The 27,101-nt window shown below is 42.3% G+C and overlaps 1 protein-coding gene across 1 annotated transcript in view; it reads left to right on the top strand.

Moving 5' to 3' along the window:
• Positions 1-3,407: 3,407 nt before the first annotated feature.
• The window catches only part of CALN1 (calneuron 1), a gene marked incomplete at both ends in the record, with an annotated part of 441,002 nt that continues 417,308 nt past the window's right edge, over positions 3,408-27,101 (top strand). The window contains one exon of the mRNA XM_082645148.1: positions 3,408-3,530. Within this exon, the coding sequence (XP_082501274.1) occupies positions 3,408-3,530 (123 nt within the window). The remainder of the gene's footprint in view (positions 3,531-27,101) is intronic.

Genomic DNA, 27,101 nt, shown 5'->3' with positions numbered 1-27,101 from the left:
AGCCACGTTCTTAACTGCGTCCATCACTACCCCAATATCTGCATATTATGGGTTGGTAAAAGTGATAGGGCCAGTGGAGTACCTTGAGGGCAGAACCAAGGTAGCATCACATTTTGGGTAGCCCAGAGTGTCTCACACTGGTTGGCCGGTGCTCAGGGAACATTTTAGGTGCTAAAGGAAGTGGGTGGGTCATTTCCTGAAATGAAAAGCTGTAGAGAACACACATATGGGTCCAGGAATTAGCCCAAAGTTCTAACTTCAAGACTTGGGCTCAAAAACCAGCTCCTGGCCAATCTTTCAGATGATGACAATAAAGACAACTGTCAGATAGACTCAGAGGAGAAATTCTGGAAATTAATTGCCCTTAGGAATCTCATCAGGAAATGAGGTAACCAGTTAATTTGGGGACAAAGAGTAATTCCTGTAGGTATTTACTGTAGGCCATTGGCGACTTGGGAGGTGCATGTGCCATGGCTCAGTCTTTGAGAAGCTCCTAGCAAAATGGGGAGATGCAGGTCCATCTTCTATCCAGATGCCAACTTAGGGTGGCTCATTAGTTGGCCATGGGCGGTCAGTCCCAGCTTGTGGAAGGCAGCTTGTCTTCCGCCATCGTGTGTCAGGCCAGTCGTGACCTGGAGAGGAGCATTCTGGTGAGATGGCTTCTGGATGGAGGAGCCCACTCCCTTTTTGGCTGAGGGACCAGCCCCTGGCTTTGCATTTCTCTGGCACATCACGAATGCCACAGTGAAGGGCACCAGAGGCCAGCTGAACAGCAGGAACAATTGTTCCTACGGGGAGCTGCCACCTCCAGTGCCATGCTCCTGGTGAGCTATGAGCAAGTTCCAAGTAATTAAGGGGATTGGGTTCTGAAGCCACTGTGACCATCATCTTGCACATCCTTGCTGAGAGCTCCTGGCAGGTCCTATCACCTGCCATCTTGGCAGCCAGACTAGCACTGCGGGCTGTTCCTGCCCTGGTGTCCACTCTGGCTGGAGGGAACTGACAAGGGAGGGCACTCGGTGTATTTGGAAGTTCGTGTATATAGGGAGCTAATTACTCTCTTTAGAAATCTGCATTTGCCACCAATCACAGCTTTCGCGGTGCTGGGACTGTCATGGCAACTAAAAGCATATCTGAAAATAAAATGTCACTTTTCTTTTTCATTTCTAGTATAATGGCACAGGAAACTTGTTTTTCCTTTTAAACTTAACATGGTAACTAGAGACTCAAAGAGTATAGGTGTGTGTGCAGCACGTGTGGGTAAGCGGGTGCTGTAGTGTGTGTGAATGTGTGAGTTGTGTGTGTGTGTGTGTGAGGGTGTGTATGGGTGCTCATGTTGACGGGGGTGGTGTGTGCAGCTGTGTGGCTGTGGGGTGAGTCCTTCTTGTGTGTGTGTTCGAGGTTAGGGGCTGAATTTTGGATTGAGATCACACACAGGCTGTGAGTGTCTGAAGACTGGTCTGGAGAGTGTGTGTGACATGCTGGGGTGTGTGTGTGTGTGTGTGGTGTGTGTGTGTGTGTGTGTGTGTGAGCGTGTTTGCGCCTGAAGACAAGTAGCGCTGGGGGAGGTGAGTCTGCAGACAAGTGCTAGTGTGTGGATGTGTTACACTCCCGTTTGGTGAGACAAGGCTTCTGGCTTTGGGAAGCTTTCTCTCTATACGGTATCCCTGTGGTTCCAACCTTTGGGAGGTTCCAGCCCAATCACAGGAGATAGAAGCCCTCTTTTCGGGGAGGACCCAACTCTGTGCCTCAAACCTCATAGAACCAGAGATCCTACAGATCAGGAGCACCCAGACACCATCTGGCCCAGCCCTGACCTAGATGATGGGGATTTCTGCTCAAGGTGGAAGGTATAAAGCACACAGACAGTTTGTGTGTCTCTCATTCATTCATTCTACTAACTGACACATGTTAGGCATAGGGCTGAGCCTGTCCCCTTTGACCTGGGGTGGGGCTGACACTCAGTGCCTACCACATGTACAGATTTACAACCATGATCACATTTGCACACACCTCTCCAAGGCTTCATGCTTCCTAGGACCATTTTCTGAGCCTCATCTCCTATGGGCTGGCTTCTCCAGGAGGACACTTCCCAGGCATGGAAATGTACCTCTGGTCAGAATCAGGAGGCTGCAAGGGAGGATTTTCCCAGGATGTGAGGTGCAGGGGCTGAGCTGTGAGGGATGGAAGATGGGGATGGATGTTGCTGGGAGAGGCCACTGCCCACTGCCATGTGCAGACCTTCCCACGGGCCAGCTTTCTCAGGCAAGGGCTTGATCCACAGTGTCCAGGGCTCGTTCAGTCCATCACCAGGATTCTTCCAGTTAACTTCTCTGTACTTCACATCTCTGGAGATTCTTAATTTTATTATTATTTTTTTAAACTTCAGTATGAAACCAAAGAGAAACCAACATCAAGTAAATGTTAGTTCATTAAGTGTTTTATTGATCACTGCTTATTCTCAGGTCATCCCTGCCTGGGCCCAGGTGACACAAATGCATCTGAATGATTCCCTGCCTGGAGCTTTTCTCAGTGCAGTGTTGGGGGGAGAGAGAGAGAGAGAGGCCATGGATGACAGGAGAGGTAGGCACAGATGAGGGGTGCCTTAAGCCAGCCAGGTGCCTTACCCTAAGCAGAGTTGTAAAGGACAATGGAGGTTGACCCGATGTCAGGGGTGGGGAGAGAGAGGAAGTCACCACTCGGTGACATCAAGCCCACCCAGAGGCTCCATACATGTGGGAAGCAAGTCTGGACTGGAGTTGGTAAAGGACCATGTAGTCTGGGATGCTCTTTGCTTTGTCTAAGGAAGTTAGGATGACGTTGCCCTGGGATGGCAAGCAGCGTCACAAGCTTAAGAGCTTTGGCAAGAGTCCTCTCCACTAGATGGCTGTGCTAACTTCTCTGCTCCCGCCGCCCCCCGCAACCCCGGCCACCACATACACTTTTTTTCTGTGGCTCTGTTGGTGTCAACGGCAAGGAAACAAATTCTGCTGGCAAGGCGCTGGGCTTTCTTGCAGGTTGCAAGCACACTGGCACATAGCTTACACCACAGCAAAGCCCACAGGAGCGGGAGTGGAAAAGAACCTGCAAATATGAAGGTCGGTTCCAAAGGCACATTATTGGCTTGTTGTGTAATACCCTCTAGTGACATCGAGGCCTTATTAATAACTAAACATCTGTCACAACCGCAATTATATTTCTTGTGCCAGGATTGTGTTTCCACGATTGTCCTGTTTAAATGCGGAAGGGAAGGTGTGAGTTATTGAGGCAACTGACTCTGAGTAGATAACCACCAGCGCTGTGCAGGCAGTAAGTTTCTGTCAACTCCTTGCAGAATCTCAGCGTGTCTGCTGACGTTCCCTTGGTGCACTCACAAATCTCTCTGAGAACATCGCCCTGGACCCCCGATGCGGCTGCCTGAGCAACCTGGAGAGGGGAAGCCTGAGAATGAGGAAAAGGGGGGCAGAGGAGCCCCCGGAGGGGGAGAGGAGCCGCTGAGGACCCGGGCCCCCGACTTCCCCACTTGGCAAGTCTTCTCCCCCAAACCCCCGGAGGAACGAGCTTTCTTGAATGTTTGCTCAGGACTTGATTGTGTTCAGCCCACAGGTAGGGGGTGGCGTGGGGGCTGGAAACCTTTGTGCCGAGTGTCTGGGGACAGGACACTCGAGAGGGGTCCCAAGGGGATGCACGTCCCAGCTGGGCCAGAGATTTGACGATCTGTCTTGAGCCTGACAGCTATCCATTGATTTTATCTGAGATGCGTGCAGCGGCAAGGGGATGGGTTTGAAAGCTGACTCTATTAGGGACTGATTAGGTTGGAGGGGGTTGTTAGAAAAAAAAAGCAACAGATGCCGTTTATAGTGTGTGTACTCTGTGGTGGCATAGAAGCAGGAGCTCTGCATAGATAATTTCAATTAATCCTCACAATAACCCCATATGTGTGTTATTAACCCCATTTTTTATGGGAGAACAGTTAGACAACCAGTAAACAATGTCACATAGGCCAGATCAAACAGGCAAAGGTCAGCCCAGGACTCCTACCCATGTCTCTGAATCCAAAAACTTGTTCCCGGCCATTGGACTCCCCTGCCTCTCCCCCGATTATGGGTGAGAAGGTCAGCTCAGGGGGAGGGGTTGTATGTGTTCTAAGTCACAGGCTTCTATGGGTTTGATCCTACTCTCTTTCTTTTCCTTGGAGACATTCATGGCTGTAAAAACTCAAGAGGAATTTCAACTCTGGGTAGTTTTGTATAGAAAGAAATTTTGATCTGTGTGAAGCTGACATCAAGGATTTGGTCTGGGTGAGTCCTTTAAATGGGTATGTTCTGCAGTGGTCTCCCCAAGGCTGTTTGGAATGGGATCCCCAGCCCTCTCTGTCACCAGCTCCTAGTGGGGGCCACAAGTGTTTATGGTGGGGACTGTGGGTTCAGGGTTAGGCTTATGGGGGAATGAAGGAAGTGGATATATTTCTGATGACTAGAGCTCCTGACCTTCAGCAATTTCTCTCCAGAGCTGGGGGCTGTACAGCAGGGACCAGCACAGGATGCTGTAAGACTCTATCCATAACCTTCTCCAATACAACTCATTGTTTGGGAAATCAAGGTGGGAGCTGATGGGACCTTTGGCCAAGGGTGTGCTGACCTGCAGGGTGAGCCATTCTCATCGACTCTGAGGGAAGGTCTGGAAGAGGGCAACGTGAAGCTGAAATGACATATGCTGAAGGCAGCCTCAGAGGGAGGTTCTGCTCAGGAAAGCTGGTCAGGGGTCAGAGGACGACCTGGACTGGGCCTCCCCAGCCCGGAGAGGAGCCCCAGCCGGAGGCATGGTCCAGCCCAAGGATGAAATCCCTGTTTGGTTTATTCTCAGTCTGGAATAAGTGATAGCATCCTGGGCACTTGCCCTGGGAGGGAAGGAGGGAAGGACTGGGGCAGAGAAATGGTTCTGCATGTCCTGTGGGGTCTGTGGCAAATGACAGGTGTGGCTGATGCTACAGAGGTTAAGGAGAGTTGCCCACCTTAGTGGGTGAGAAGATATCATGCAGCAAACAGAAAAAGAAGTCCAATGGAGTCAGAAACACTTTTTTACTCAACATACTCCCACATTAAAAATATTTCCCTATTTGTTCCTGTGACTTTGAGATTTAGAGTTTTGGGGCCAGAACTGTGATGAGCATGAGTTAGACAGTTTAGTTTCCCTCATTTCTGGGGACAGCAGTAGCCCAGGAGGAATGAATCTGCTTCTCCCAAGCCATCAGCTTCTCCGTGGGGGAGAACATGAACTCCTCTTGGACCCCAGGGCTGAGGGTCTCTAGGCTCCTGGCTTGTTCTCATCACACATTCACAGTCATACCCACACACCAACAGACATAACACTTTTGCTTACTCCTTCCTTGGGGGCAGACACACACATTTCTCAAAGATTTCTTTGTGCAGTGCACAGAGAGAGACAGCTAAAAGGAGGAGGGGTGAGATGGGGCCAAGGAATGAAGTTCCATGGTCACAGTCTCTGCACCAGGGCTTGGATGTGGAGGGGAAAGGGAAAAGAGCCCATCTGGAACATGTTTTGTGTAACTTTCCATCAGTGAAGTCTCGCAGAATAGAGAAGGTTGCATCCCTGTCCTCCGGTTCCTTGGCTGGGAGCCTCCTTCAGATAAAACACGGGTGTTGAGTACTGGGACTAGTTTACAGAGCATCAGGGGCCTCAGTCCTGAAACACTCTGGGTCCAGGTGGTTGTGTCTGGTATGAGCAGGGTGGGCAAAATTATAAAGTCAGGAGGAGTCTCCTGCACGTGTCCCATCTTCCTGCCCCAGATCATTTTCCCATCTCTTGGTACCAATTTGGTTCCTAGTAACAGAAGTCCAGTAGAAGTCTCCTAAGTGAAAAGAGAAACATCTAACATCGTAACACAAGATCCCAGGCACTGGTGGAGGGCGGGAGAAGGTATGTCAGAAAATCCAAAGCCTCAGGGAAGTGAAAAACCCAAGAAAGCTGTTTCTTTCTGCCTGTCTATGTCTGTCTGGTTTCTCTGTCCATATATAATAAAAATTATCGCTAACAAGTTGCTGCCAATTTGGCAATCAGCCTCCACTGGGAATTAATATGGTCCTAATTCCAAAATCCCTGGGGAACAGGTTCATAGCTGCCCACTCCTGATCAAATCAAGTGACCAGGGGATGAGGGCAGAGAGTATGAACATGGTTGCTTCTGCTATAAATATGTGGGTGGAAACGGTGGAGAGACAATGAGAAGTGGGGCAGCTCCTCACCCCAGTTCCTTCAGATATTGGTTTCGTATTCCATTCTTGAAGGTGGTCAGCTGCTCACGAGGTGCAGGTAAGGTGCTTGTTATTCACACTCTAAGTTGGAGCCTTTCGAAGATGGTGGTCCCCAGGAGATGCAGAGGAGTGAACTATCACGGGTGGGACAAAAGCAGTGAGGTAGATAAAGCTGGCTGGGGGCACCGCAGTGGCCTGTGGAGAGAGACCTCATGCAGAGGCAGGGACTGGAGAGGTAGGACCCTCTAGCCTCCTCCCAGCCCATTCTCCTGCCTGTCAGTCTGGAAGATTACAGAATTTCCCAGAATGTCTATTCCTATGTCTTTGCCAAGGTGTGGCCAGGCTTTCTCTTGATGGATCTGGAGATGGCCTGTAGCTGGGGACCTTCCTTCTCTTCTACTCTGAAGAGTCTTGCAAGAGCCCATAGCAGTGGAGCCCTGCTTCTCTCGGGCCCACCATGGTGCTGACTCCTTGGGCTGGAGGCTTGAAAGGATGCCCTTCCCGTTTTGTCCAGACTCTGAGACCTGGAGCTCTTTGACCAGGTCTGGAGCCGACTCATGAATGGTCAGTAGGCCCAGGAAACCAACTGGAAGAGAGTCACCAAGGATAGAGAGATACCCAGGTAGCTTCAGCAAACCACAGCTAGTAAACAACCCCACTACCATGGTGCTGCTCCAACCCAGCCCAAAGGAAGCTTTTCTAATATGGGGAGAAATGGATGTGCACTATTGATACCTGAGCTAAAAATAGCCCATGTTCCAAACAAAGTGTTTTTTAGTATTTTGACATGAAAACGTGTAGACAAAGCAAGGATTTAGAATGCATGACTCATTAAATTGCTGACTCTGAAAGCAATGGTAATTCAAAGGGAATTTTTCTCTCCCTATTACTCCCTCCCACCCCTGCTCTGAATAGCTTATAAAGAGAGTTTCTCCATAAACAGGACCCATAAACTCCTCCATGATTTAAGGTCCTGAGCAGTGAGAGGCAGAATGAACTCAAGTTTTATTGCCTGGTTACTAAGTTGCCTTCCCTAGTTAGGTTGGAATCATCAACCAGAGTCCCCCCACTGATCTGCCCATCTTAATTTCTCCTCCTCGTGTCCCTAACAGGTGTCCAGGGGATTCCATGGCCCCACCACGGCCACTGCTTCTCCCTCCCCACAATGCCCAGCTCTGCTGGACCCCAGCAGCATTCATGTCACCAGCCCTAATGAGGATGTTTCATCACCGAGCATTAGCTCTGCGGGCTACATCCTCAGAGAGAGCACACACCATATGGTTCTGTAGAAGGAAGCAGCAGTGGGCATCTCCGTCAACTCACTGGGAGCCTCGGGTTCTTTCTCGGGTTGAATGCAAGGGTTGGGTCTCATCAGTGATGTTCAGTTTTGTTTTGTTTTGTTTTCTCACAAAACCCTTCCAAAATATGTCTTCTGGGGAATCCCAGTATGTAAGGCAAAAAAAAAAGAGAAGACCCATTCTGGTTGGAGCAAGATTTGTGTGTGTTTGGGAGAATGGGGAGGTACTTCAGGGCCCCTGAGATGAACAGTGAGACCTTTCACTTGGAGAGACTATTGGTCGACCTTCATAGCATGGTTCCTAGAAAGTTGTGTAAAAATCTCACCTCTGACCTCTCCTTGTTGTCATTACCTGTTTTCCTTCCAATCACTCCCGTGCTCCTTGAATATCTTAGTGCTTGTTCTGTCTCACATCTGCCCAGAGTCCTGATGTCACGTGAGGAAACTAAAACTGTGTGGATGACAAGGCAACATTTCCACCTCATGTTCCTTCAGATTCAACTCACAGAACTCACACTGCAATACTCCCCTCTTTAACAACCTCCTTGATGGTGTTTACCACTGTTATTCCTATTTCAGGATGTAGAGCATACTGAGAGAAAATCTTACATGGATATGGGACATGGGTAGGTGATACTCATAGCCTTCAACTCCAGCTGGTCTTCAGTGGGACTCAGAGGTTCTTCTAGCGACCAGGTCTCCTCCCCATGTTCCACCATGACTTTCACCCACTACCGACTCATCTAAGAATGATGCTACTTGCTCATTCCCAAATAAAACAAAGGCCCCAGGAGGAAACTTCTCAACTTCCTGAGCACCTGTCTCTCACCTTTTCTGCATCCAAGTTCATCTTTGCCCCTCCCTGCCCATCATGGTGGAGGAGGACGCCTTTCACCAGGTCAAGGACCACCTGCCACCTGTGCCCAGGCATCTGTTCCCTGCCACCCTCTCTACAGGGACCTTATTCCATCAATTGTACCTCCTCGGTTATTCTTCAGCCTCTTTCTTCTTCCCCTAAGCATAAACATTCGTTCTGATGTCACTTAACTTTAAAAAAAAAAGACTGATAAGAACTTTAAAAAAAATGTTCTTCAAACTTCTTGAAAAAATTGCCTACACTTTTTCTCTTTCTCCACCTTTCATTTACTTCTCAGCCTTCACTTGCTGTGATCTGGCCTCTGCCCCCATCAGTCCACCGATCCTGTTCTGGCTGGAACAAGGGATAGTGTTAGAGCAGGAGGACCAATGCCAAGGAGTGAGCAGTTCAAAATTTAGCTCATCATCAAAATTTATCTGGTGAGTTTACAAAATCTATACGTTTGTGGGCTCTACCTACTAAACCAGGAGATTTTCAACTAGGACTTGGAAATCTGCTGACCCCAATTTCCTTCTCCCTGGGACCTTCACCAACAGCCCAGCAGGTCCCCAGAAGAATTGGGAGGGTCTCTGCTGAAACAATGTCACATCAGCGAGTGTACTGTGCCCTCTCTTGTTATGATGGCCAACTCTTTTCCCTTTCCCTTTCTCTATCAGTTCCAGCCGTCCAACTTGAATTTCAAATGATCTTAGCTAAGAAACTTTTAATCACTCCTTCATTCTCCTGGAGATTGACCCTATCTCTTGGAAATCTTCTTTTCAGGACCTATTTACTTCCTTTGTGATTCTTCTAATACAACATGTTCCAAAGTGATGATCCTCAGAACATCAATGTTAATAAATATTCCTCTAAAATTGCTTCATGGTTGGTATAATTCAGGTGATGCTCCATACTATATCTACCTGTTAGAGAATATCAATGCATATTAAAATCTTAGCGATGTCGTACAGCAAAGAAAATGGTTTATCTTGGCTTAGCTCAGCTTTTCCAAACACACTTTGAGCCTGGAACACTGGGTATGAGTAAATATGTGTGTATGTGTGTGTGTAAAAGCCAAGAAATCACCTGCTAAGTGTTTATTTCCTCTCCCTAAGACACGCCTAGTTCTATGCAAATGATACATAACTGATATACCCTGGGCCCAGGGAATGCTAGCACCCGTGTTCAACCAAACACCATTAATTGGTGTGCCAGGATTTGTGCTGCGTGTTGGGAATTCAGAGATAAATAATCCCTTTCCTCTTACAGTTTATAGGCTCATGGAAAAGATGGATTAAATACTCACCATAGAGTTTATGTGTTAGGATAAATTCATGCACAGGGTGTGCCTTGGAACATGTCACACACACACACACCAGGCAGTTGTACAGCTCCAGGGCACACCATTCAATTATAAAACAAGAATACAATGTGACTGTCACCCCCATGAAGTTGTGCAGTACACCTAGAATAAATAAACCTATATCCACCTAAATATTCACAGTTTGTTCTCACTGATGTGGTCATATTACCCTGCAAGACTTTTTTCACTCAACAATTTATTACCAACATCCTTTTCTGTTGTACTCTGATTGATTTCACCAGTCCCCTCTTGATGGCTGTTTAGGCTGCTCTGTTTTGGGTCTCACAAGCAGTGCTGCAATGAGCATCTCTATCTATTTGTCCTTATGAACTTGTGCAAGTATATCTAAATATAAATTTTCTAGAAGTGAAATTTCTGGGTCAGAAAGTATACACTTTTCTTTTTCCTTTTGCTAGATTTGCCAAATTGCTCTCCAGAATTAGGAACCAATTTACCTAAGGGAAGGGCTTCTGAGGACAGGGGACACTGGAGTGGAGGGGAAGGAGGCAAGAGAGGAGAAGGGCTTGAAGGTGATAATTAATGGAGCAGTGTCTCTTAGGAAGCCAGGGGGCATGGGATCAAGAACACAGTCTCCACGAAGAAAAAATTCTACACGCACAGCCAAATTGTAAATTCTGGACTCCATAGAAAATGTTACAAATGATCTTAGCTGAGAAATTCTGATCACTCTTGCACCCTCCTGGAGATTCTCTAACTCAAGTCTCTTCAAAATCCTGCTTTCAGCCAGGATCCATTATTTCCTGCATGATTCTTCTAAGAAAACATACCACATTTTTAAAAAATTTAATTTCTATTTTATATTGGAGTATAGTTGATTTACAATGTTGTGTTAGTTTCAGGTATACAGCTAAGTGATTCAGTTATACATATACATATATCCGTTCTTTTTCAGATTCTTTTCCCATAATATTATGGGTTAATGCAGAATATTGAGTAGAGTTCCCTGTGTTGTACAGTAGGTCCTTGCTGATTATCTATTTTATATACAGTTGTATATGTTAATCCCAAACTCCTAATTTATCCCTCCCGCCTCACGTTTCCCCTTTAGTAACCATAAGTTTGTTTTCAAAGTCTGTGAGTCTGTTTCTGTTCTGTAAATAAGTTCATTTGTATCCTTTTTTAAAAAAAGATTCCACATATAAGTGATAGCATATGTTATTTGTCTTTGTCTGGTTTACTTCACCTAGTATGATCGTATCTAGGTCCATCCATGTTGCTGCAAATGGCATTATTTTATTATTTTATGTGAAACATGCCACAAATTGATGGTTAATATTGTTATTAATAAGTATTCCTCTAAAAGTGCTCCATGGTCAGTAACCCAGTTGGCCCCTAGGAACCTGATTTCTTTGGAAGAGCTTTGGATATTAGGATGCTATATGCCTATCTTCCTGGCATTTGTATGGGGGATGCAGCAATGGACCAGAGCATGTCCGGCATCGTAGGATAAACAGGGTACACGTTCATGCGATGTACTTTTCACCTCATGGCAGGTAATCTAAGACAGCTTAATATTAAAACAAAGCTTGGTATGTTCTGGTGCAAGATACTAGTTTTTAAGACAAAAATCTTGGGCTTCAAAACTGGGTCCTTGCTTGCAGTGGGATGTTTTGGGCTATGACCCCATCATTCTCTATCATCAGAAGCCCTTTTATGGAAAAATTGAGAATACCTGGGCCAGACCAAATTCATGTAGCATACTCCCTGTGTTTGTATCAAATTTTAATTTGAGCATTTTGCTCCTATCTGGAAAGTGGGGCAGGGGGAGGGGGGAGACAGTGAAATCCATGCCCTGACAGACTTGCTATCAGCAGAAGACTGTAGAAAACAGCACTTTCCCTCAGGGTTCAGTCAGTCCTCCCCATCGTAGAGCTCAAAGGGGACTGGAGGGACACAGAGGCCCCGCAGGCCTGTCCCACCAGATGTCCCTTCCCCAGTCTCTCCCACCGGAGCCACATCCAGCTCTCTACCCATGGTCCACATGTGGCCATTTGCAGGAACCTTTTCCCCCTGGACCTCTTGGTTCTTCTTAGTCCAGCTACTACTGCTTTGCAATAAACCACCCCAAACTCAATGCCATAAACCAAAAAACATCTTATGCTCTTGGAATCTCTGGGTCAGGAGTTCAGTGGGGATGGCTTATCTCTGCTCTGTGATGTCCGGTGCCTCTATTGGAAAGACTCGATGGCCAGGGGCTGGAATCATTTGGTGACTCATAGGTTTGGTGCCTGAGCTGGGCTGGCTGAAGGAGCAGCTTAGCTGGGAGCACCTACATATGACTTCTCCACATGGCTTGTCCTTCTCCCAGCATGGCCTCTGGCTTCTAAGACAAGATTCTAGGGATGAGTCTTCCAAGAGCACCAGCTGGGGCCTGGTTGGCCTTTTATGACTTGGCCTTGTAAGCATCCCTTCTGGCATATTCTGGCAGTCAAAGCAGTCCAGATCCTCCTAGATTCAGGGGGTAGAGGCATAGAGAGCACATAACAGTGGCGAGGAGATTCAATTTGGGGACCACATTGTAAAATGCCCACAGTTTTCCTTCATGGACCCTGGATCGTTATGCTACCTGGTCCCAGTGATGTACCTCTTTCAGCATCTTCTGGATTCCTGCCGGGTGGCCTGCAAGAATAAGAATCTGGGTGGCGGGGAGTCAAGATACCCACAATCCTGTGGATAACTCAGAACATTATTATGTTAGAAAAGCATTTGTCTGTCTTTAAATTATCCTAACCTGGTGTGTGCCAGACTCCAGAAGGAGAAAGGACAGGGCAGAAAGAGCCACGTTGGCAAATAGAGGAAGTTTCGCCCCACGGGCAGAGACATTAACCAGGACAGGATTTCAGGGAAATCGATAAAATATGTTCCAGGAGAGAGAGTGGCCAGCCCATGTCATGATACAAGTGGTCCATTCCACAACTCTAGGGGTCACTCAGAGCGTAATTAATCGGGCCCTGGTCACACAGAGCTTTGATGGGACTTACTTAAAGAAAAGGAGTAGCTGGTACCACTGTGCTGCTGTTGGCCGAATATCTGTCTCATTCCCTTAGCAGGGTCACCTCCTCATATTATATTTGGGGGAAACAAGTGGGCCTTCAGTATGTACATGAGTCAATCCACCTGTAGCTGATTCTGGTTACCTGCCCCCATCTAAGGGCTTAGCACCATCTCAGCCCCATTGCTGCTTCCCTTCCGGTCCACGCCTGGGACTCTCGGGCCTCCGTGTTTTCTCAGTAAGCAGCAGCTACCAAGTCATCAGCCCTTGGAGGGGTGGTGCTGGTGCGAGGGTGCGATTTCCTTTGCCTTCTCTCAATTCCCCACCGGGCCATCATCACACAGCAGATGGATATAAATCACAGATTTCACTGAAGGCTTGGGAATAACCAGAGTAGGGAAAATTTACCATCTACAAAGAAATCTTCATAGAGTCAGAAAAAATAATTTCAATGTAGGGAAAAATTACCATCTACAAAGAAATCTTCTTAGAGTTGGAAAAAATAAAAGGATATTTAGAGGGGCTTTTCGTGCGTGCATCCCTTTGGCAGTCTGGTGAAGCCTGTGAATTATGTTTTTAAAAGCATGAAATAGAATAATCGAGGGAACAGTATAGGAAATCAATTATTTTTAAGTACAGTGTCACAATTATTAGACAAAACAAATGTGTGATGTAATAATACTTGCGCTTCCTTGTTGGTGCATTAAATAATAAGATCTGACAGCGGGTGTAATAGCAATCATAATTTTGAAATACTGTAGTCGTAAGTATAAACAACATGGGGAGATAATTCTGACAACTGTAACGTGATAGGAAAACATTAGCGGTGGGCTTCCCTGGTGGCGCAGTGGTTGAGAGTCCGCCTGCCGATGCAGGGGACACGGGTTGGCACCCCGGTCCGGGAAGATCCCACATGCTGTGGAGCAGCTGGGCCCGTGAGCCACGGCCGCTGAGCCTGCGCATCCGGAGCCTGTGCTCCGCAGTGGGAGAGGCCACAACAGTGAGAGGCCCGCGTACCGCAAAAAAAAAAAAAAAAAAAAAAAAAAAAAGAATAACATTGTGGCAAATATTACACGGGTGCATGTTAATATGAAGGCTGAGGCTAAGTCAAGAGCCTTCTTACCCCAGGGCAGGATGAAAGGTGTTTGATTTCTTGGGGAGGCAATGGGCTTCCAAGCCAGACTTCACGGGCAGAGAAATCTTGCAAGGTTAAAGTTCATCGGGAAGACTCAGACCTTTGGATTCCTCTCCTAGTGTAAAGAAGGTGTCTCTGACCACCTTTCAGGCTTAACGGTGAGGCTGGAGCCGGGAAGAAGGAGCAGATGACACAGGAGAAGTAAAGGAAACTTTTTATTTTCTGGTTAGAGGTTGGAGGGAGGAGGAGAAATGAGAAAGAGGCAGGAGAGCTAAGGGATGTGCTGCTTCCATCTCCCTCTCGGCGCCCAGGGGCTGCATGAGGTCAGCACTAAGGACAGAGGCTCTGGTCTCAGCCCTCCATGGGGACCTTGGGAGCCCACCACATAGGGCACCTGCCCCAAGACGTCACCTCTGGTCTGGTTCAGTGTGTGGAGAGTGGAACAGGGTAGCTGTGGGGCAGAGACACTGAATGAAGAGGCGGCTGGTCTGCCACAGAGGCAACGCCAAGGTGTCCCCAGAACAGAGGATGGGTGTAGACTCCTGGGCCAGACTTGGATGGAGGGTAAAGCAGAGACCCAGAGATGTCAGCCACATAGAGCTGAGAGGAGGCCAAACAGGAAGGGCAGATACCAGGACTCCTGGGAGCATTGCACCAACTACAAGAAGGACCCCCAATCCGCCAGTTCTAAACTTCAGGTTTGGAGGCCATCAGGATACCTCTGACTGTGTGACAAGACACATCACCTATGGGAGACAATATGAGAGACTACATGTTTTTTTAAAAATAAATTTTATTTTGGGGGAACACTTTTAGATTTACAGAAAAATTGAGACGATAATTGAGTTCCCATATACCTAACACTCAGGTTCCTCCCATTCGCATTTCACACAAATATGGTATGTGTGTTACAATTAATGAATCAATATTGATACAGTATTATAACTAAGGTCCATACTTTGTTCACGTTTCCTTAGGTTTTATCTCATGTCCTTTCTCTGTTCCGGGATCTCATCCAGGATATGACATTACATTTAGTTGTCACGTCTCTTCGGGCTCCTCTTGGCTGTGACAGTTTCTCAGGCTTTTCTTGTTTTTGACGACTTTGATAGTTTTGAGGGGTATTGGTCAGGTATTTTGTAGAATGTTCTTCAGTTGGGACAATAAAAAGATCAATGGTTGCTAGGAGTTTGTGGGGAGAGGGGAGATGAATACTCAAGAGTACAGAAGTTTTTATGAGCAACGAAAATACTTTGTATGATGTTATAATGATTATACTTTTGTCCAAATCCATAGAACGTACAATACTATTCACTTCATTAAAGTGAACCCTAAGATGAACTGGGGACTTTGGTGCTTATGATGTGTCAGTGCAGTTCATCCTTGGTTTTAAAAAAAAGTCTTAAAAAAAAAAAGAACACTCAGGGTAGACGTTTTTGGCAAAACTTTTGTTTCATTTTTATATAAGTATACATATTACGTATGTGTGTGTGTTTGTTGGATTGTGATGTAAAATGTACTTTTTAGATCAAAAAGTTTGCAGGCCACTGTAGTTAAATTATACTGGCAAATAAAAACACAAATTAATCTAAAAAAAATGAATGTCCCTCAATTGGGATTTGTCTGCTGCTTTTCTCATGATTAGGCTGGGGTTATGGGATTGGGGAGGAAGACGACAAAAGTCAAGTGCCATTTTCATCACATCATACCAAGGGTGCATAATATCAACATGTCTAATCAATGTTGATATTGACCCTGATCACCTGGCTGAGGTGTGTTTGTCAGGATTCTTCACTCCAAAGTTACTAATTTTTCCCTTTTCCATTCTGTACTCTTTGGAAGGAAATTGCCATACACAGGCTACACAAGAAATGAGGAGTTATGCTCCATCTCCATGAAGGCAGAGTATCTACATTAATTATTTGGAATTATTCTGTACAGGAGATTTTGTCTCTTTTTCCCCATTTATTTATTTATGCAATCATGCATTTATTTAGTATGGACTCCTGGGTATTTATGTCATATTTTAGGTAAAGATGCAATACAACTTTCTTTTGTTGCTCAAATGGTTGTAGCCTTAGCCACTGGGAGCTCTTGGCTCCTGTGTTTTGAACACTTTCTTACTTCCTTACACTACAGGATGCTCCAGGCTCATCTTGTGTATTTCCTGACCCAGTTTCCTGGCCTGGTTTCTTTTATTAGAGAATGGTGTTAGAAACCAAGATCTGAGCCCTAGGCATGCTTGTTGCTACTGAAGCGTTGTTGCTTCTAGGCCCTCTCAGCTAACAGAGCAAGAAAAAAATATATGTAGGTATTAACCTATGTATATACACATATCTATACATATTGCTATATGTAACATCTGTAGCTATATCAAGCTAAATATAGCTCTATACTGATGTCTCCGACGCTACTCCATTACCACATGGATCCTTCTACCAGCCTCCCCTTTCTTACCTGTAAACTCCCACTCCAACAGAAAGAAATCTAGCTCCTATCATCCACCATCCATTTACTTAATTGTTTAACTGTGCTAACATATATAGCAGTATCAGAACTGTTAACATGTACACCTGTGGGAAACAACTTTATCAACTAACATACTTTATAGCACCTTTGCCTTTAGTTTTCCAAATTCCACTCATTTCCAAAGTTACTTATGTCAGCACTCCTCCCTTCAGTGAGGTTGCTTCATACATGTGTAATACAAATTGATTTGTCACATTCTGCATTCCATCCTGGATATCTACTGACCTCCTGATTTCTTAACGTTGCATACATTAAGGTTCACTCTTTGTGCTGAAGTGATTTTGACAAGTGCATATTGTCATGTATCCACAATGACAGTATCATACAGAATAGTTTTGCTGCCCTAAAAATACCCTAAGCTTCACCTAGTCAGTCTTCCTCCTTGATTTCTGAACCTCTGCAACCACTGATCTTTTCTATCTCTACAGTTTTGCCTGTCCAGAATGCCAAATAATTGGAACCATACAGTATGTAACCTTTTTTAGATTTGCTCCTTTCATTTACAAATATCCATTTAAGATCCATCTATGTCTTTTTGTGGCTTGGTATCTCATTTCTTTTTATTGCTGAATAAGATTCCATTTTATAGATGCACCACAGTTTATTCACCTATTGAAGGGCATCTTGGTTGCTTCTGATGCTTTGGTGATTATGAATAAAGCTGCTATAAATCTATATATTATATATTTACATTTGTACATATAAATATATTTACAAGTAAATATAATGCTATAAAACAGCATGCAGATTTTTTGTGGACATAAGGTTTCAAATTAGTTGGCTAAATACCTAGGAGCATGATTGCTGTATGGTATGCTAAGATTATGCTTAGCTTCGTAAGAAATTTCCCAACTGTCTTCCAAGGTGGCTGTACCATATTTGTATTATACCAGCAAGGAAGAAAATTCCTTTTGCTTCATATTTTTGATAGCAATTGGTATTGCCATTTTTGTTTTCGGTTTTAGCCATTCTGATAGGCGTGTAGTGTTATCTCATTGTTGTTTTAATTTGCATTTCCTGATGACATATGATTTGGAGCATCTTTTCATATGCTTATTCGCCATCTGTATATTTCCTTTGGTGAGGTGTCTGTTCAGATCTTTTCCCCATATATTTCATTGGGTTGTTTGCTTTTTTTATTGTTGAGTTTCAAGATTTCTTTGTATATTTTGTCTATAAGTCCTTTATCAGGTACATGTTTTTCAGATACTTTTTCGCAATTCGTTGTTTTGTCTTTTCATTCTCTTAACAGTGTCTTTTGCAGAGCAGAAAATTTTGATCTTAATAAAATTCAACTTACCAAGTTTTTCTTTCATGGATCATGCTTTTGGTGTTTTACCTGAAAGCTCATTACCAAACACAAGATCATCTAGATTTTCTCCTAGAAATTTTATAGTTTCGCATTTTGCATTTAGGCCTATGATCCATTTGAATTAATTTTTATGAAAGGTGTAATTTCTGTGTCTACGTTCATTTATTTTATTTTATTTTTTTGCATAGGGATCTCCAATTGTTCCAGCTCTATTTGTTGAAATCAACATATACTTTCATTCTCCTTGTGATCTTCTGGTCTCCTAGGAGGGAATATGCATGCATGCACACATTTGCAAATACTCACCCCACAAGGACAATCAATAATTCCCAGAGATAGTTCAGGATAAGTCCATATAAAACAAGAAAACTATTTTATTAAGGGTAACATAATCTGCAAAATGTCCCCTGCCCATAATGGAGAAAGCATTTTGCCTCCTTCTTTCTCTAAGTCATTCTCAGGGATGAAATTATGCACAAGAAATGAGGATTATGTGATGATCATGTTACAACAGGGTCAACATGCTCTATATTCCCACCCTTAGCTACACTATGGATTGGAAATTAGCTATGAATTCACCACTGTTTCTCTAGACTGGGCAGGACTCAATGTTTATATAGGACTTTTCTCCTCAGTATAAAGACTACCTCCACCCCTTCCCAGAACAACCCGCAGGAGGTGTGAATACTAAGACGTGCCACAAGGACCTTCTGTGCCAGCTACAGGGGACAAAAGTGGAGACAGTATCACATAGGTCCTGCTCTCCAGGGCTCACATTCTAACCAAAAATAGACCTGAGTTTTAAAAGCAGTGATGAGAACAGTCACCAAGTAGTCACTTTTCTGACTGCCTGCCCCTCACTTTTGAGGAACCTAAACTCCCCAAAGTCTCCAGAGGTGTTTCTCACATGCCTGTGCACCTGACGATTGACATATTTCTATTTTCATCATCTTTCATCATCAAGGTGATACCTCCTCTCCTGTGAACCTCTGGTGCCTGATAGGAAAGTTTCTATTGCTGATCCTTGTGGATGTGGCCAATGCTGGGACATGACTGGACCATGCCCATGGACTTCAATCAGCTAGAGGGCTTGTCACCAACATGTACAGTATTGATTCAACTTAGAGTCCTTCCGAGAGGCTCGGGGGGTTTTTTGTGTTGTGTTGTGTTGTGTTGTGTATTGCCTATACATTCCAGTGACCCCCCCCCGCCCCCATCCTTGAATTTAAAAAATTTTAACAGCACATCTCTATGTGTGAGTTTCTTCTCATTAATTTTGCCAGCAACATGTGATCTACTTTGATCTTCATCCTTATTTTTTAATCAATTCAAAATTTTTTCTTTTTTTTAAATTATAACTGCTTTTCTATAGTTTTGGTTTAATTCTTGGGACCACCTATAATTCTCCATTAGGTTGCATCTCCATTTCTTTGCCCTACATACATAATACATTTTTCTTTCAACATATTAATATCTTTGTTCTTTCCTTCTGCATTCTGAGAGGGCTTTTCTAATTTTTCTCCCACATCAAAGCTTTGATTTGTTTTCCAATGAAACATCTACTCTTTATTGCCTCTGATGAGGACTTGCATTCTGCCAGATATTTCTTTCCTTTTTCCTACTTTTCCTGCTTGCCTCTTTGCGTTCACCTTGATTTGCTCTCTCTGTGTCCCCATCTCACGAAGTTCATGCCTTCTTTATCCTTATGATGACTCTGAGGACATGGTTTCTAAAATTTACTTCTGTTTCTTAAGACGGCATCTTCAAGAACAGGCTCTTTCCCTGAGCCTTTAAGACAACATTTCCCTTCCTACATATTACAGTGTCATCTGATAGCCTTCATCTGAAACAGTAACAACAACAACAACAGAAACTAGATAAGTAGATGAAGCAATGGTTTTCAAGGTATTATAATAGGGCAATGAAAAATAGGGAGGCCTAAGAAACAGGAAACAAAGTGAGTGCTATGATTGCCCCAAATTACTGCCTGAAGGGTTTCCAGGCCTCAGTGCAGGGAGGAGGACCTCAGACATAGCAGAGCTTTAAAATGCTGGAGTAAAAACTGATATGACTTTAAGGAGAAATAGACATATCTACATTTATGGTTGGATATCTTAACACTGTCACAGACGTGAGTTGAATAACACTACCATTCAACTTCATGTAATTAGAGTTTATAGAATACTCCTTCCAACAGCAGCAGAATACACATTCTTTTTATGTAAATATGGAACACTTACCAAGATGTATCATACTGTGGGCTATAAATAAATAAATAACTTAAAAGAATTCAAGTCACAGAAGATATGTTCAAATATCATCATGAAGTTAAATTACAAATCAATAGCAGGCAGATATTTAGAAAATCCCCAAAGTATTTGGGAGATAAATATGTACTTCTACATACATTACCTATGAGTCAAAGAACTCAAAAGAGAAACCAAAAGTATGTTGAACTGAATGAAAATATATGTGGTATGTAGCTATACCAGTACTTAAAGAAAAATTTATAGCACCAAATATCCATACTAGACAAGAAGAAAGGTCTCAAACCTAAGGTCTCAAATCTAAGCTTCTACTTCTGCATGGTAATTTTTTTGCTCAGGTGTCTACTTTGTCTGATATTAATATTGCAACTTTAACTTTCTCTTGATTAGTATTTGCATTTATATCATTACATATGAAATTAGTTTCTTATAGGTAGCATATAGTTCAGTCATAATCTTTATCCATTCTGGCAATCTCTGTCTTTTCATTGTACTTAGACCCTTTATATTTAATGTAATTATTAATATATTTGGATTTATGTCTATAATTTTATTGTTTCTTAGTGTTTATATACTCTGTTTTCATTCTTCTATTCCCCACTCCTTCCTTCTTTTGGGTTATTTGTTCATTTAGTATTTCATCTTAATTTATCCATTATTTTTTACTATATCTCTTTGCATAATATTTCTACTTTTGCTTTAGGAATCACAATATACATAATGAACTTTTCACAATCTAATTAGAATCCGTATTTTTAAAATTTGTTTATTAAAAATTGTTTTATTGACATAACTATCATAGAATAGCATAATATTCAACATTTTAAAGTATATACCTCAGTGGTTGATAGTATATTCATAGTGTTGTACAGCTATTACAGCTAACTAATTCTGGAACATTTCCACCAACCCAAACAGAAATCCCATACCTCATGTTTCCCTCTTCTCCCCATCCTGTGGCAACCACTAATCTACACTTTGTCTCTATGGATTTGTCTATTCTGGACATTTCTTATAAATGGAATTATGCCATAAGTGGCCTTTTGTGTCTGATTTCTCTCACTTAGCATAATGTGTTCAGGTTCAGCCATGCTGTAACATGTGTCAGTGCTTCATTCTTTTATTTGGCTGAGTAATATTCCATTGTATGGATACACTATATTTTGTTTATTCATCAATTGATGGACATTTGGGGTGTTTCCAGTTTTTAGCTATTATGAATAATGCTGCTAAGAACATTCATGTATAAGTTTTTGTGTGAACATATGTTTTCAGTTCTTTTTGTATATCCCAGGAGTGGAATTACTAGGTTGAATGGTAGCTCTATGTTAACTTTTTGAAGAATTGCCAGACTGTTTCCCAAAGTCATGATATCATTTTACATCTCCACCAGGAATGCACAAGAGTTACAATGTCTCCACATCCTTGCCAACATTTATTAATTTCACTATTATTATTAAAATATTTTTTGTTATTGCCATCCTAGTGGATTTTGATCTCATTTTGGTTTTGATTTGCATTTCTCTAATGACTAATGATGTTGAGCATCTTTCTGTATATCTACTGATCATTTGTAAATCTTCTTTGAAGAAATAGCTATTTAAATCCTTTGCTCATTTTAAAATGTGTTGTCTTTTTGTTATTGAGTTGAAAGAGTTCTTTATATTCTAGATATTATACCATTATCAGATATTTAATTTGTAAATATTTTCTCCCATTCTGTGGGTTGTCTTTTCTTGATAGTGTCCTTTGATTCACAGAAGTTTCTAATTTAAATGAAGTCCAATTTATCTGTTTATTCTTTCACTGCTTGTGATCTCTGTATCATATTTAAGAAGCTGTTGCCTAAGCCAAGGTCATGAAGATTTATACCTATATTTCCTTCTAAGAATTTTATAGTTTTAGCTCTTTCATTTGTGACTTTGATACACTTTGAGTTTATTTTTATATATGGTGTGAAGTAGGTGTTCAAATTTGTCCTTTTGCGTTATGGATATCCAGTTGTCCCCACATCACTTGTTGAAAAGACTGTTTTTTCCCCAGTGAATGATCTTGGCACCTTGTCAAAAATCAATTGATCATAAACATATGGGTTTTATTTTTTTGGACTCTCAATTCTATTCCATTGATATATATTTTTATCCTTATGCCAGTACCACACTGTGTTAATAACTATAGCTTTGTAATAAGTTTTGCAATCAGGAACTGTGAGTCCTCAAACTTTGTTCTCTTTTTCAAGACTGGATATTCAGGGTCCCTTGAAATTCCATATGAATTTTAGGATAAGCTTGTCCATTTTTGTAAAATGTCAGTGGAAATTTTGATATAGATTTCATTAAATCTGTAGGTCAGTTTGGAGAGTACTGTTCTTTAGTTCTTTAGATATATTTTCCTTTAGCTCTTTAAACAGTTTTAAAATAGCTAATTTAAAGTCTGTCTAGTGAGTCCAACATGTCAGCTCCCTCAAGGATAGTTTCTATTGATTGTCTTTTTCTCTGAGGACCATATGAGCAATACTTTCTGGTTTCTTTGCATGTCTTATATTTTTTCTTAAATACTAGACATTTTGACTATTATAATGGGAAAATTTTGGAATTTAGATCCCCTTCCTCTCCCCAGAACTTGTTGTTGCTACTTGTTTTAGTTGTTAGTTTTTGTTTGTTTAGTGACTTCTCTGAACTACGTTTGTAAAGTCTTTGTCATGGGTGGCCACAGAAGTCTCTTTTCTGTTAACTTAGTAGTCAGCCAATGATGGACAGAGATTTCCTTAAATTCTTGGAGCCAACAAATTTCCCAGTCTTTGCAGAGGGGCTCAGTTGGGGTATGCCTTTAACATTCAGTCAGGAAGTTAATGACTCAGCCTCAGTCTTCACTTTCTGCTTGAATAGAGCCTAAAGATCAGCCAGAGGTGAGTACTTTCAGGAAAGTACTCAGGTCTTTCCTGAGCATGCTCACAACCCTGGGAATGCATGTTGCCTTCTAAATCCCAGGAATATATAAGAGCTTTTCCAAGTCCTTTTCCCCCGAAACATCCAGTTTCCCAGGTTTTCCTCCCAAACTTTTTGGTTAATCTATTGTTTACCCCAACTCTTATCCACTGGTTTAACACAGCAGTGGCTAAAACATTTGCCTGAAAATGTTTTCAACTAATGACCCCTGGGCAGTGGCTTTAGAACTGAACAAGTTCCAAGTTAGATGAGATAAAGTCAAGTCTTTTGAGGCACCAGACAGGTACAAAATAAAGCAAAATAATTAAATTATTTGTGAGTGAGATCCATTCTGCTATCTCTGGTACCAGAACTGAAGATGTGGAGTGCCATTTTCAAGGCTACTACTGATCTGGGAGACAGGGACTAGGGTAAGTTAACACACCACAAAGCTCATTGTTCTTACCAAGATTCACCCATTTTTCTTGAGTAAGTGGTTCCTGGTTTCTGCAAGCTTTTGGCTAGTTTGCAGACTTCCAAAATAGTGAATTCTCTCTCTCTCTTTTTTGGCCAGTTTTTTTCATTACTTTTTTGTAAAGGCAGAATTGTAGAGTTCCCTACTCCGTCGTTTTCACTGATATCACTCCCTATTTTATCACTTCAAATGGAAAGTAGAAATCTTACCACCATGTAGGCCCCTTATTCTCTTCTTTTATGTAGTGGTTGTCTTATATATTACTTCTACATACATTGGAAACCCCCTCAGATAGTGTTATAATTGTTACTTTCATCCATTAAGCATATTTCAACAGAGGAAGAATATAGTCTGTTACATTAACTCTGATATTTACCTTTATGTTTCTTTCCCTTCATTCCCAATGTTCCAAGTTTCCTTTGTATCACTTACTTTCTGTCTGAAGAACTTCTTTTAGAGCAGGTATGCTGGCAAGAAATTCTCTTCGTTTTCCTGCATCTGAGAATGTCTTTATGTCACCTTCATTCTTGAAGGATATTTTTACTGTATACAGAAATCTTGGTCAGCAGTTCTTTTCTTTCAGCACTTTAAAAGTATTGTTCCATTTCCTTCTGATCTTCATGACTTCTCATGAGGAATCCACAGTTATGTGATTCACATTGTTCTCCTACAAGCAGTGGACCATTTTCATCTGTCTGATTTCAAAAATTTTTTTGTCTTAGTTTCATCAATCGATGGTGTGTTTGACATAATTTCTTTGGATTTACCCTGTTGTAGTTACCTGAGCTTCTTGGATCTGTAGGTTCATATCTTTTGCCAAATTTGGGAAGTTTTCGGCCATCATATCTTTACTTTTTCTGTACCACATTCTTTTTCTTCTCCTTTAGGACTCTGGTAACGTGAATAGTATTATACCTTTTGGCATTGTCCCATAGGTCTATTAGGCTCTGTTCACTTTTTTTCAAACTTTTTTTTTCTGTGTTGTTCAGATTGCATGATTTCTGTGGGTCTATCTTCAAGTTTTCTGGCTCCTTCCTTTATCATCTCATGTGGCGCTCATCAAGTGTGTTTTCATTTTGGTTACTGTATTTTTAAGTTCTGAAATTTCCATTTTGTTATTCTGTATGTCTTCTATTTCTTTGCTGAGGCTTTCTCTCTTTTCACTCTTTTCAAAAGTTTTCACCTTTACTTGAATTTTATGATAGCTGCTTTAAAATACCTGTCAGAATTCCAATGTCTGTGTCCTTTTGGCATTGACATTTGTTGGTTATTTTATTCCAAGCAAGTTTAGATTTTCTTGGTTCTTTGTGTTTTGAGAATTTAGGATTGTATACTGGGCATCTAGAATACTGTGTTATGTGATTCAGGGTCTTCTTTAAACACTATGGATAATGTTGATTTTTTGGTGTGTTTTAGCAGGCAATCAGCCTGGTTGGATTCAGGCCTCAAGTTCTGACCAATTTTATGTTGGTTGTAGTTTCAGTTGCAGTTAAGTTTTCAAAGCCTTTGCATTGCTATTCAGATCTGTCACACTGGTGTGTGATACCAATGACTAGTTCGGCACCTGGGCTATTATCTAATCATTATTCAGTTCTCAAAGTCTCTGTGTGCTTGTTAAGGTCAAATCAATCTACTCATGTGGAATTGAGTTCCAAAGTTCATAAAAAATTCGAAGTAACCACTTTAGCAACTTTTTTCTACCCATGATGTTTTCAGCAGTTTTTACTTCTCTGATACCCTCTAATTTGGTCCTCTAGCTAGAAAGCTGCAACTTTAGTTACCCCAATCTACTGTACCCTTTGTGCAACTGCACTTATGTCCGGGACAAGCCAAGGGAGGACAGAGGGAGACAAGAAGAAATGGAGATTCTTGCTGTGCTTTTGGGACCACATTTTATCTGATCATAGAGGATGGTTCTCCTTCCTCAAAGTTTTAGGCTCCAACCAGCTCTCATTGCCACTGCTACTTCTGCTTCCAAGGATTGTTTGGGGGCTGAGGCACAAAAGCACAGAGAAAAAGTAAAGAATGATGGGGAAATTCCATTCTGTGTTTGTGTGTTTGGAAACCACTTTCCTATTCATCCACCCAGAACTTGAGGCATCTCCTGGAGCCCCCTCTGTCATGCTAATGCTCACTTTCAAGTTTCAGACTGCACTGAATTCAAGCCTGTAAATACCAGAAGAAAGAAAGGATAAACTCACCATCATTTGGTGGTCCTTTGAGTTTTCATGTTCTTCCTCAATCTGCCTGTTAGGAGTTATTTTCAGAGTCCTCAAATAGGTGCTCCATGAATTCTGCTCTGATTTTAGGCTGCCTTCAGTGGAAGATATAGGTGCAGTATGTTTACTTCATCTTACTCAGAAGTGGAAGCCTGGTCAATTGATTTTTCAAGAAAAGTGCAAAGGCAGTTCAATGGAGAAAGCATAGTTTTGTCAACAAAACCTGTTGAAACACCTGGATACCCATATGTGATAAATACATATATACATATATTCTTCAATCCCTACATCTCACTATATATGCAACTTAACTCATAATGAATAATAGACCTAAATTTAAGAAAAAAATTATAAAACTTCTAGAAGGAAACATAGGAGAAAAACTTTGTGACCTTGGATTAGGCAAATATTTAAAAAATATGACCCCAAAAGAAAGATCCATAAAAGCACAAATCAATAAACTAGACTTCATCAAAGTTAAGAACTTTCTCTTTGGAAGATACTGTTAAGAGAATGAAAAGACAAGCCACAGACTCAGTGAAAATATTTGTAAATCACATCTTATAAAAGACTTGTATCCAAAATATATAAAGAGCTTTCTCCTGCGCTCTAGAGCCCGCGAGCCACAACTACCGAGCCCGTGTGCCACAACTACTGAAACCCGTGTGCCCAGAGCCCATGCTCCGCAACAAGAGAAGCCACCGCAATGAGAAGCCCGCACACCACAATGAAGAGTAACCCCTGCTCGCCACAACTAGAGAAAGCCCGCGCGCAGCAACAAAGACCCAAAACAGCCAAAAATAAATAAATAAAAGTAAATAAATTTATATATAATAAAACATATAAAGAACTCTCCAATTTCAATAAAAAACAACCCAATATAAAAGTGGGTAAAAGATATAAACAGATAATTCGCCAAAGAAGATATACAGATGGCAAATAAGCCCCTGAGAAGATATTCAACATCATCAATCGTTAGGGAAACGCAAATCAAAAATATGATGAGGTGCCATTACACACCTATTAAAATTTCTAAAATTACAATGACTGACTATACCAAGTGATGGTGAGAAAACCGAACTGCTGGAACACTCATACATTGCTGGTGGGAATGTAAAATGGTAGAACCACTTTGTGTAACAATTTGACAGTTTTTTTTTTTTTTTTTTTTTTCTTTTTTTTTTGCGGTATGCGGGCCTCTCACTGCTGTGGCCTCTCCCGTTGCGGAGCACAGGCTCCGGATGCGCAGGCCCAGCGGCCATGGCTCACGGGCCCAGCCGCTCCGCGGCATATGGGATCCTCCCAGACCGGGGCACGAACCCGTATCCCCTGCATCGGCAGGCGGACTCTCAACCACTGCGCCACCAGGGAGGCCCTGACAGTTTTTTTAAACAGTTAAACATACATCTTAATACATTATTTTTTGCATTCTTT

The sequence above is a fragment of the Mesoplodon mirus genome (genome assembly GCF_964341445.2).
Source record: "Mesoplodon mirus genome assembly, chromosome: 15".
Lineage (NCBI taxonomy): Eukaryota > Metazoa > Chordata > Mammalia > Artiodactyla > Ziphiidae > Mesoplodon > Mesoplodon mirus.
The sequence above is the reverse complement of the archived record's forward strand: the minus strand, read 5'-3'. Positions and strand labels throughout refer to the sequence as shown.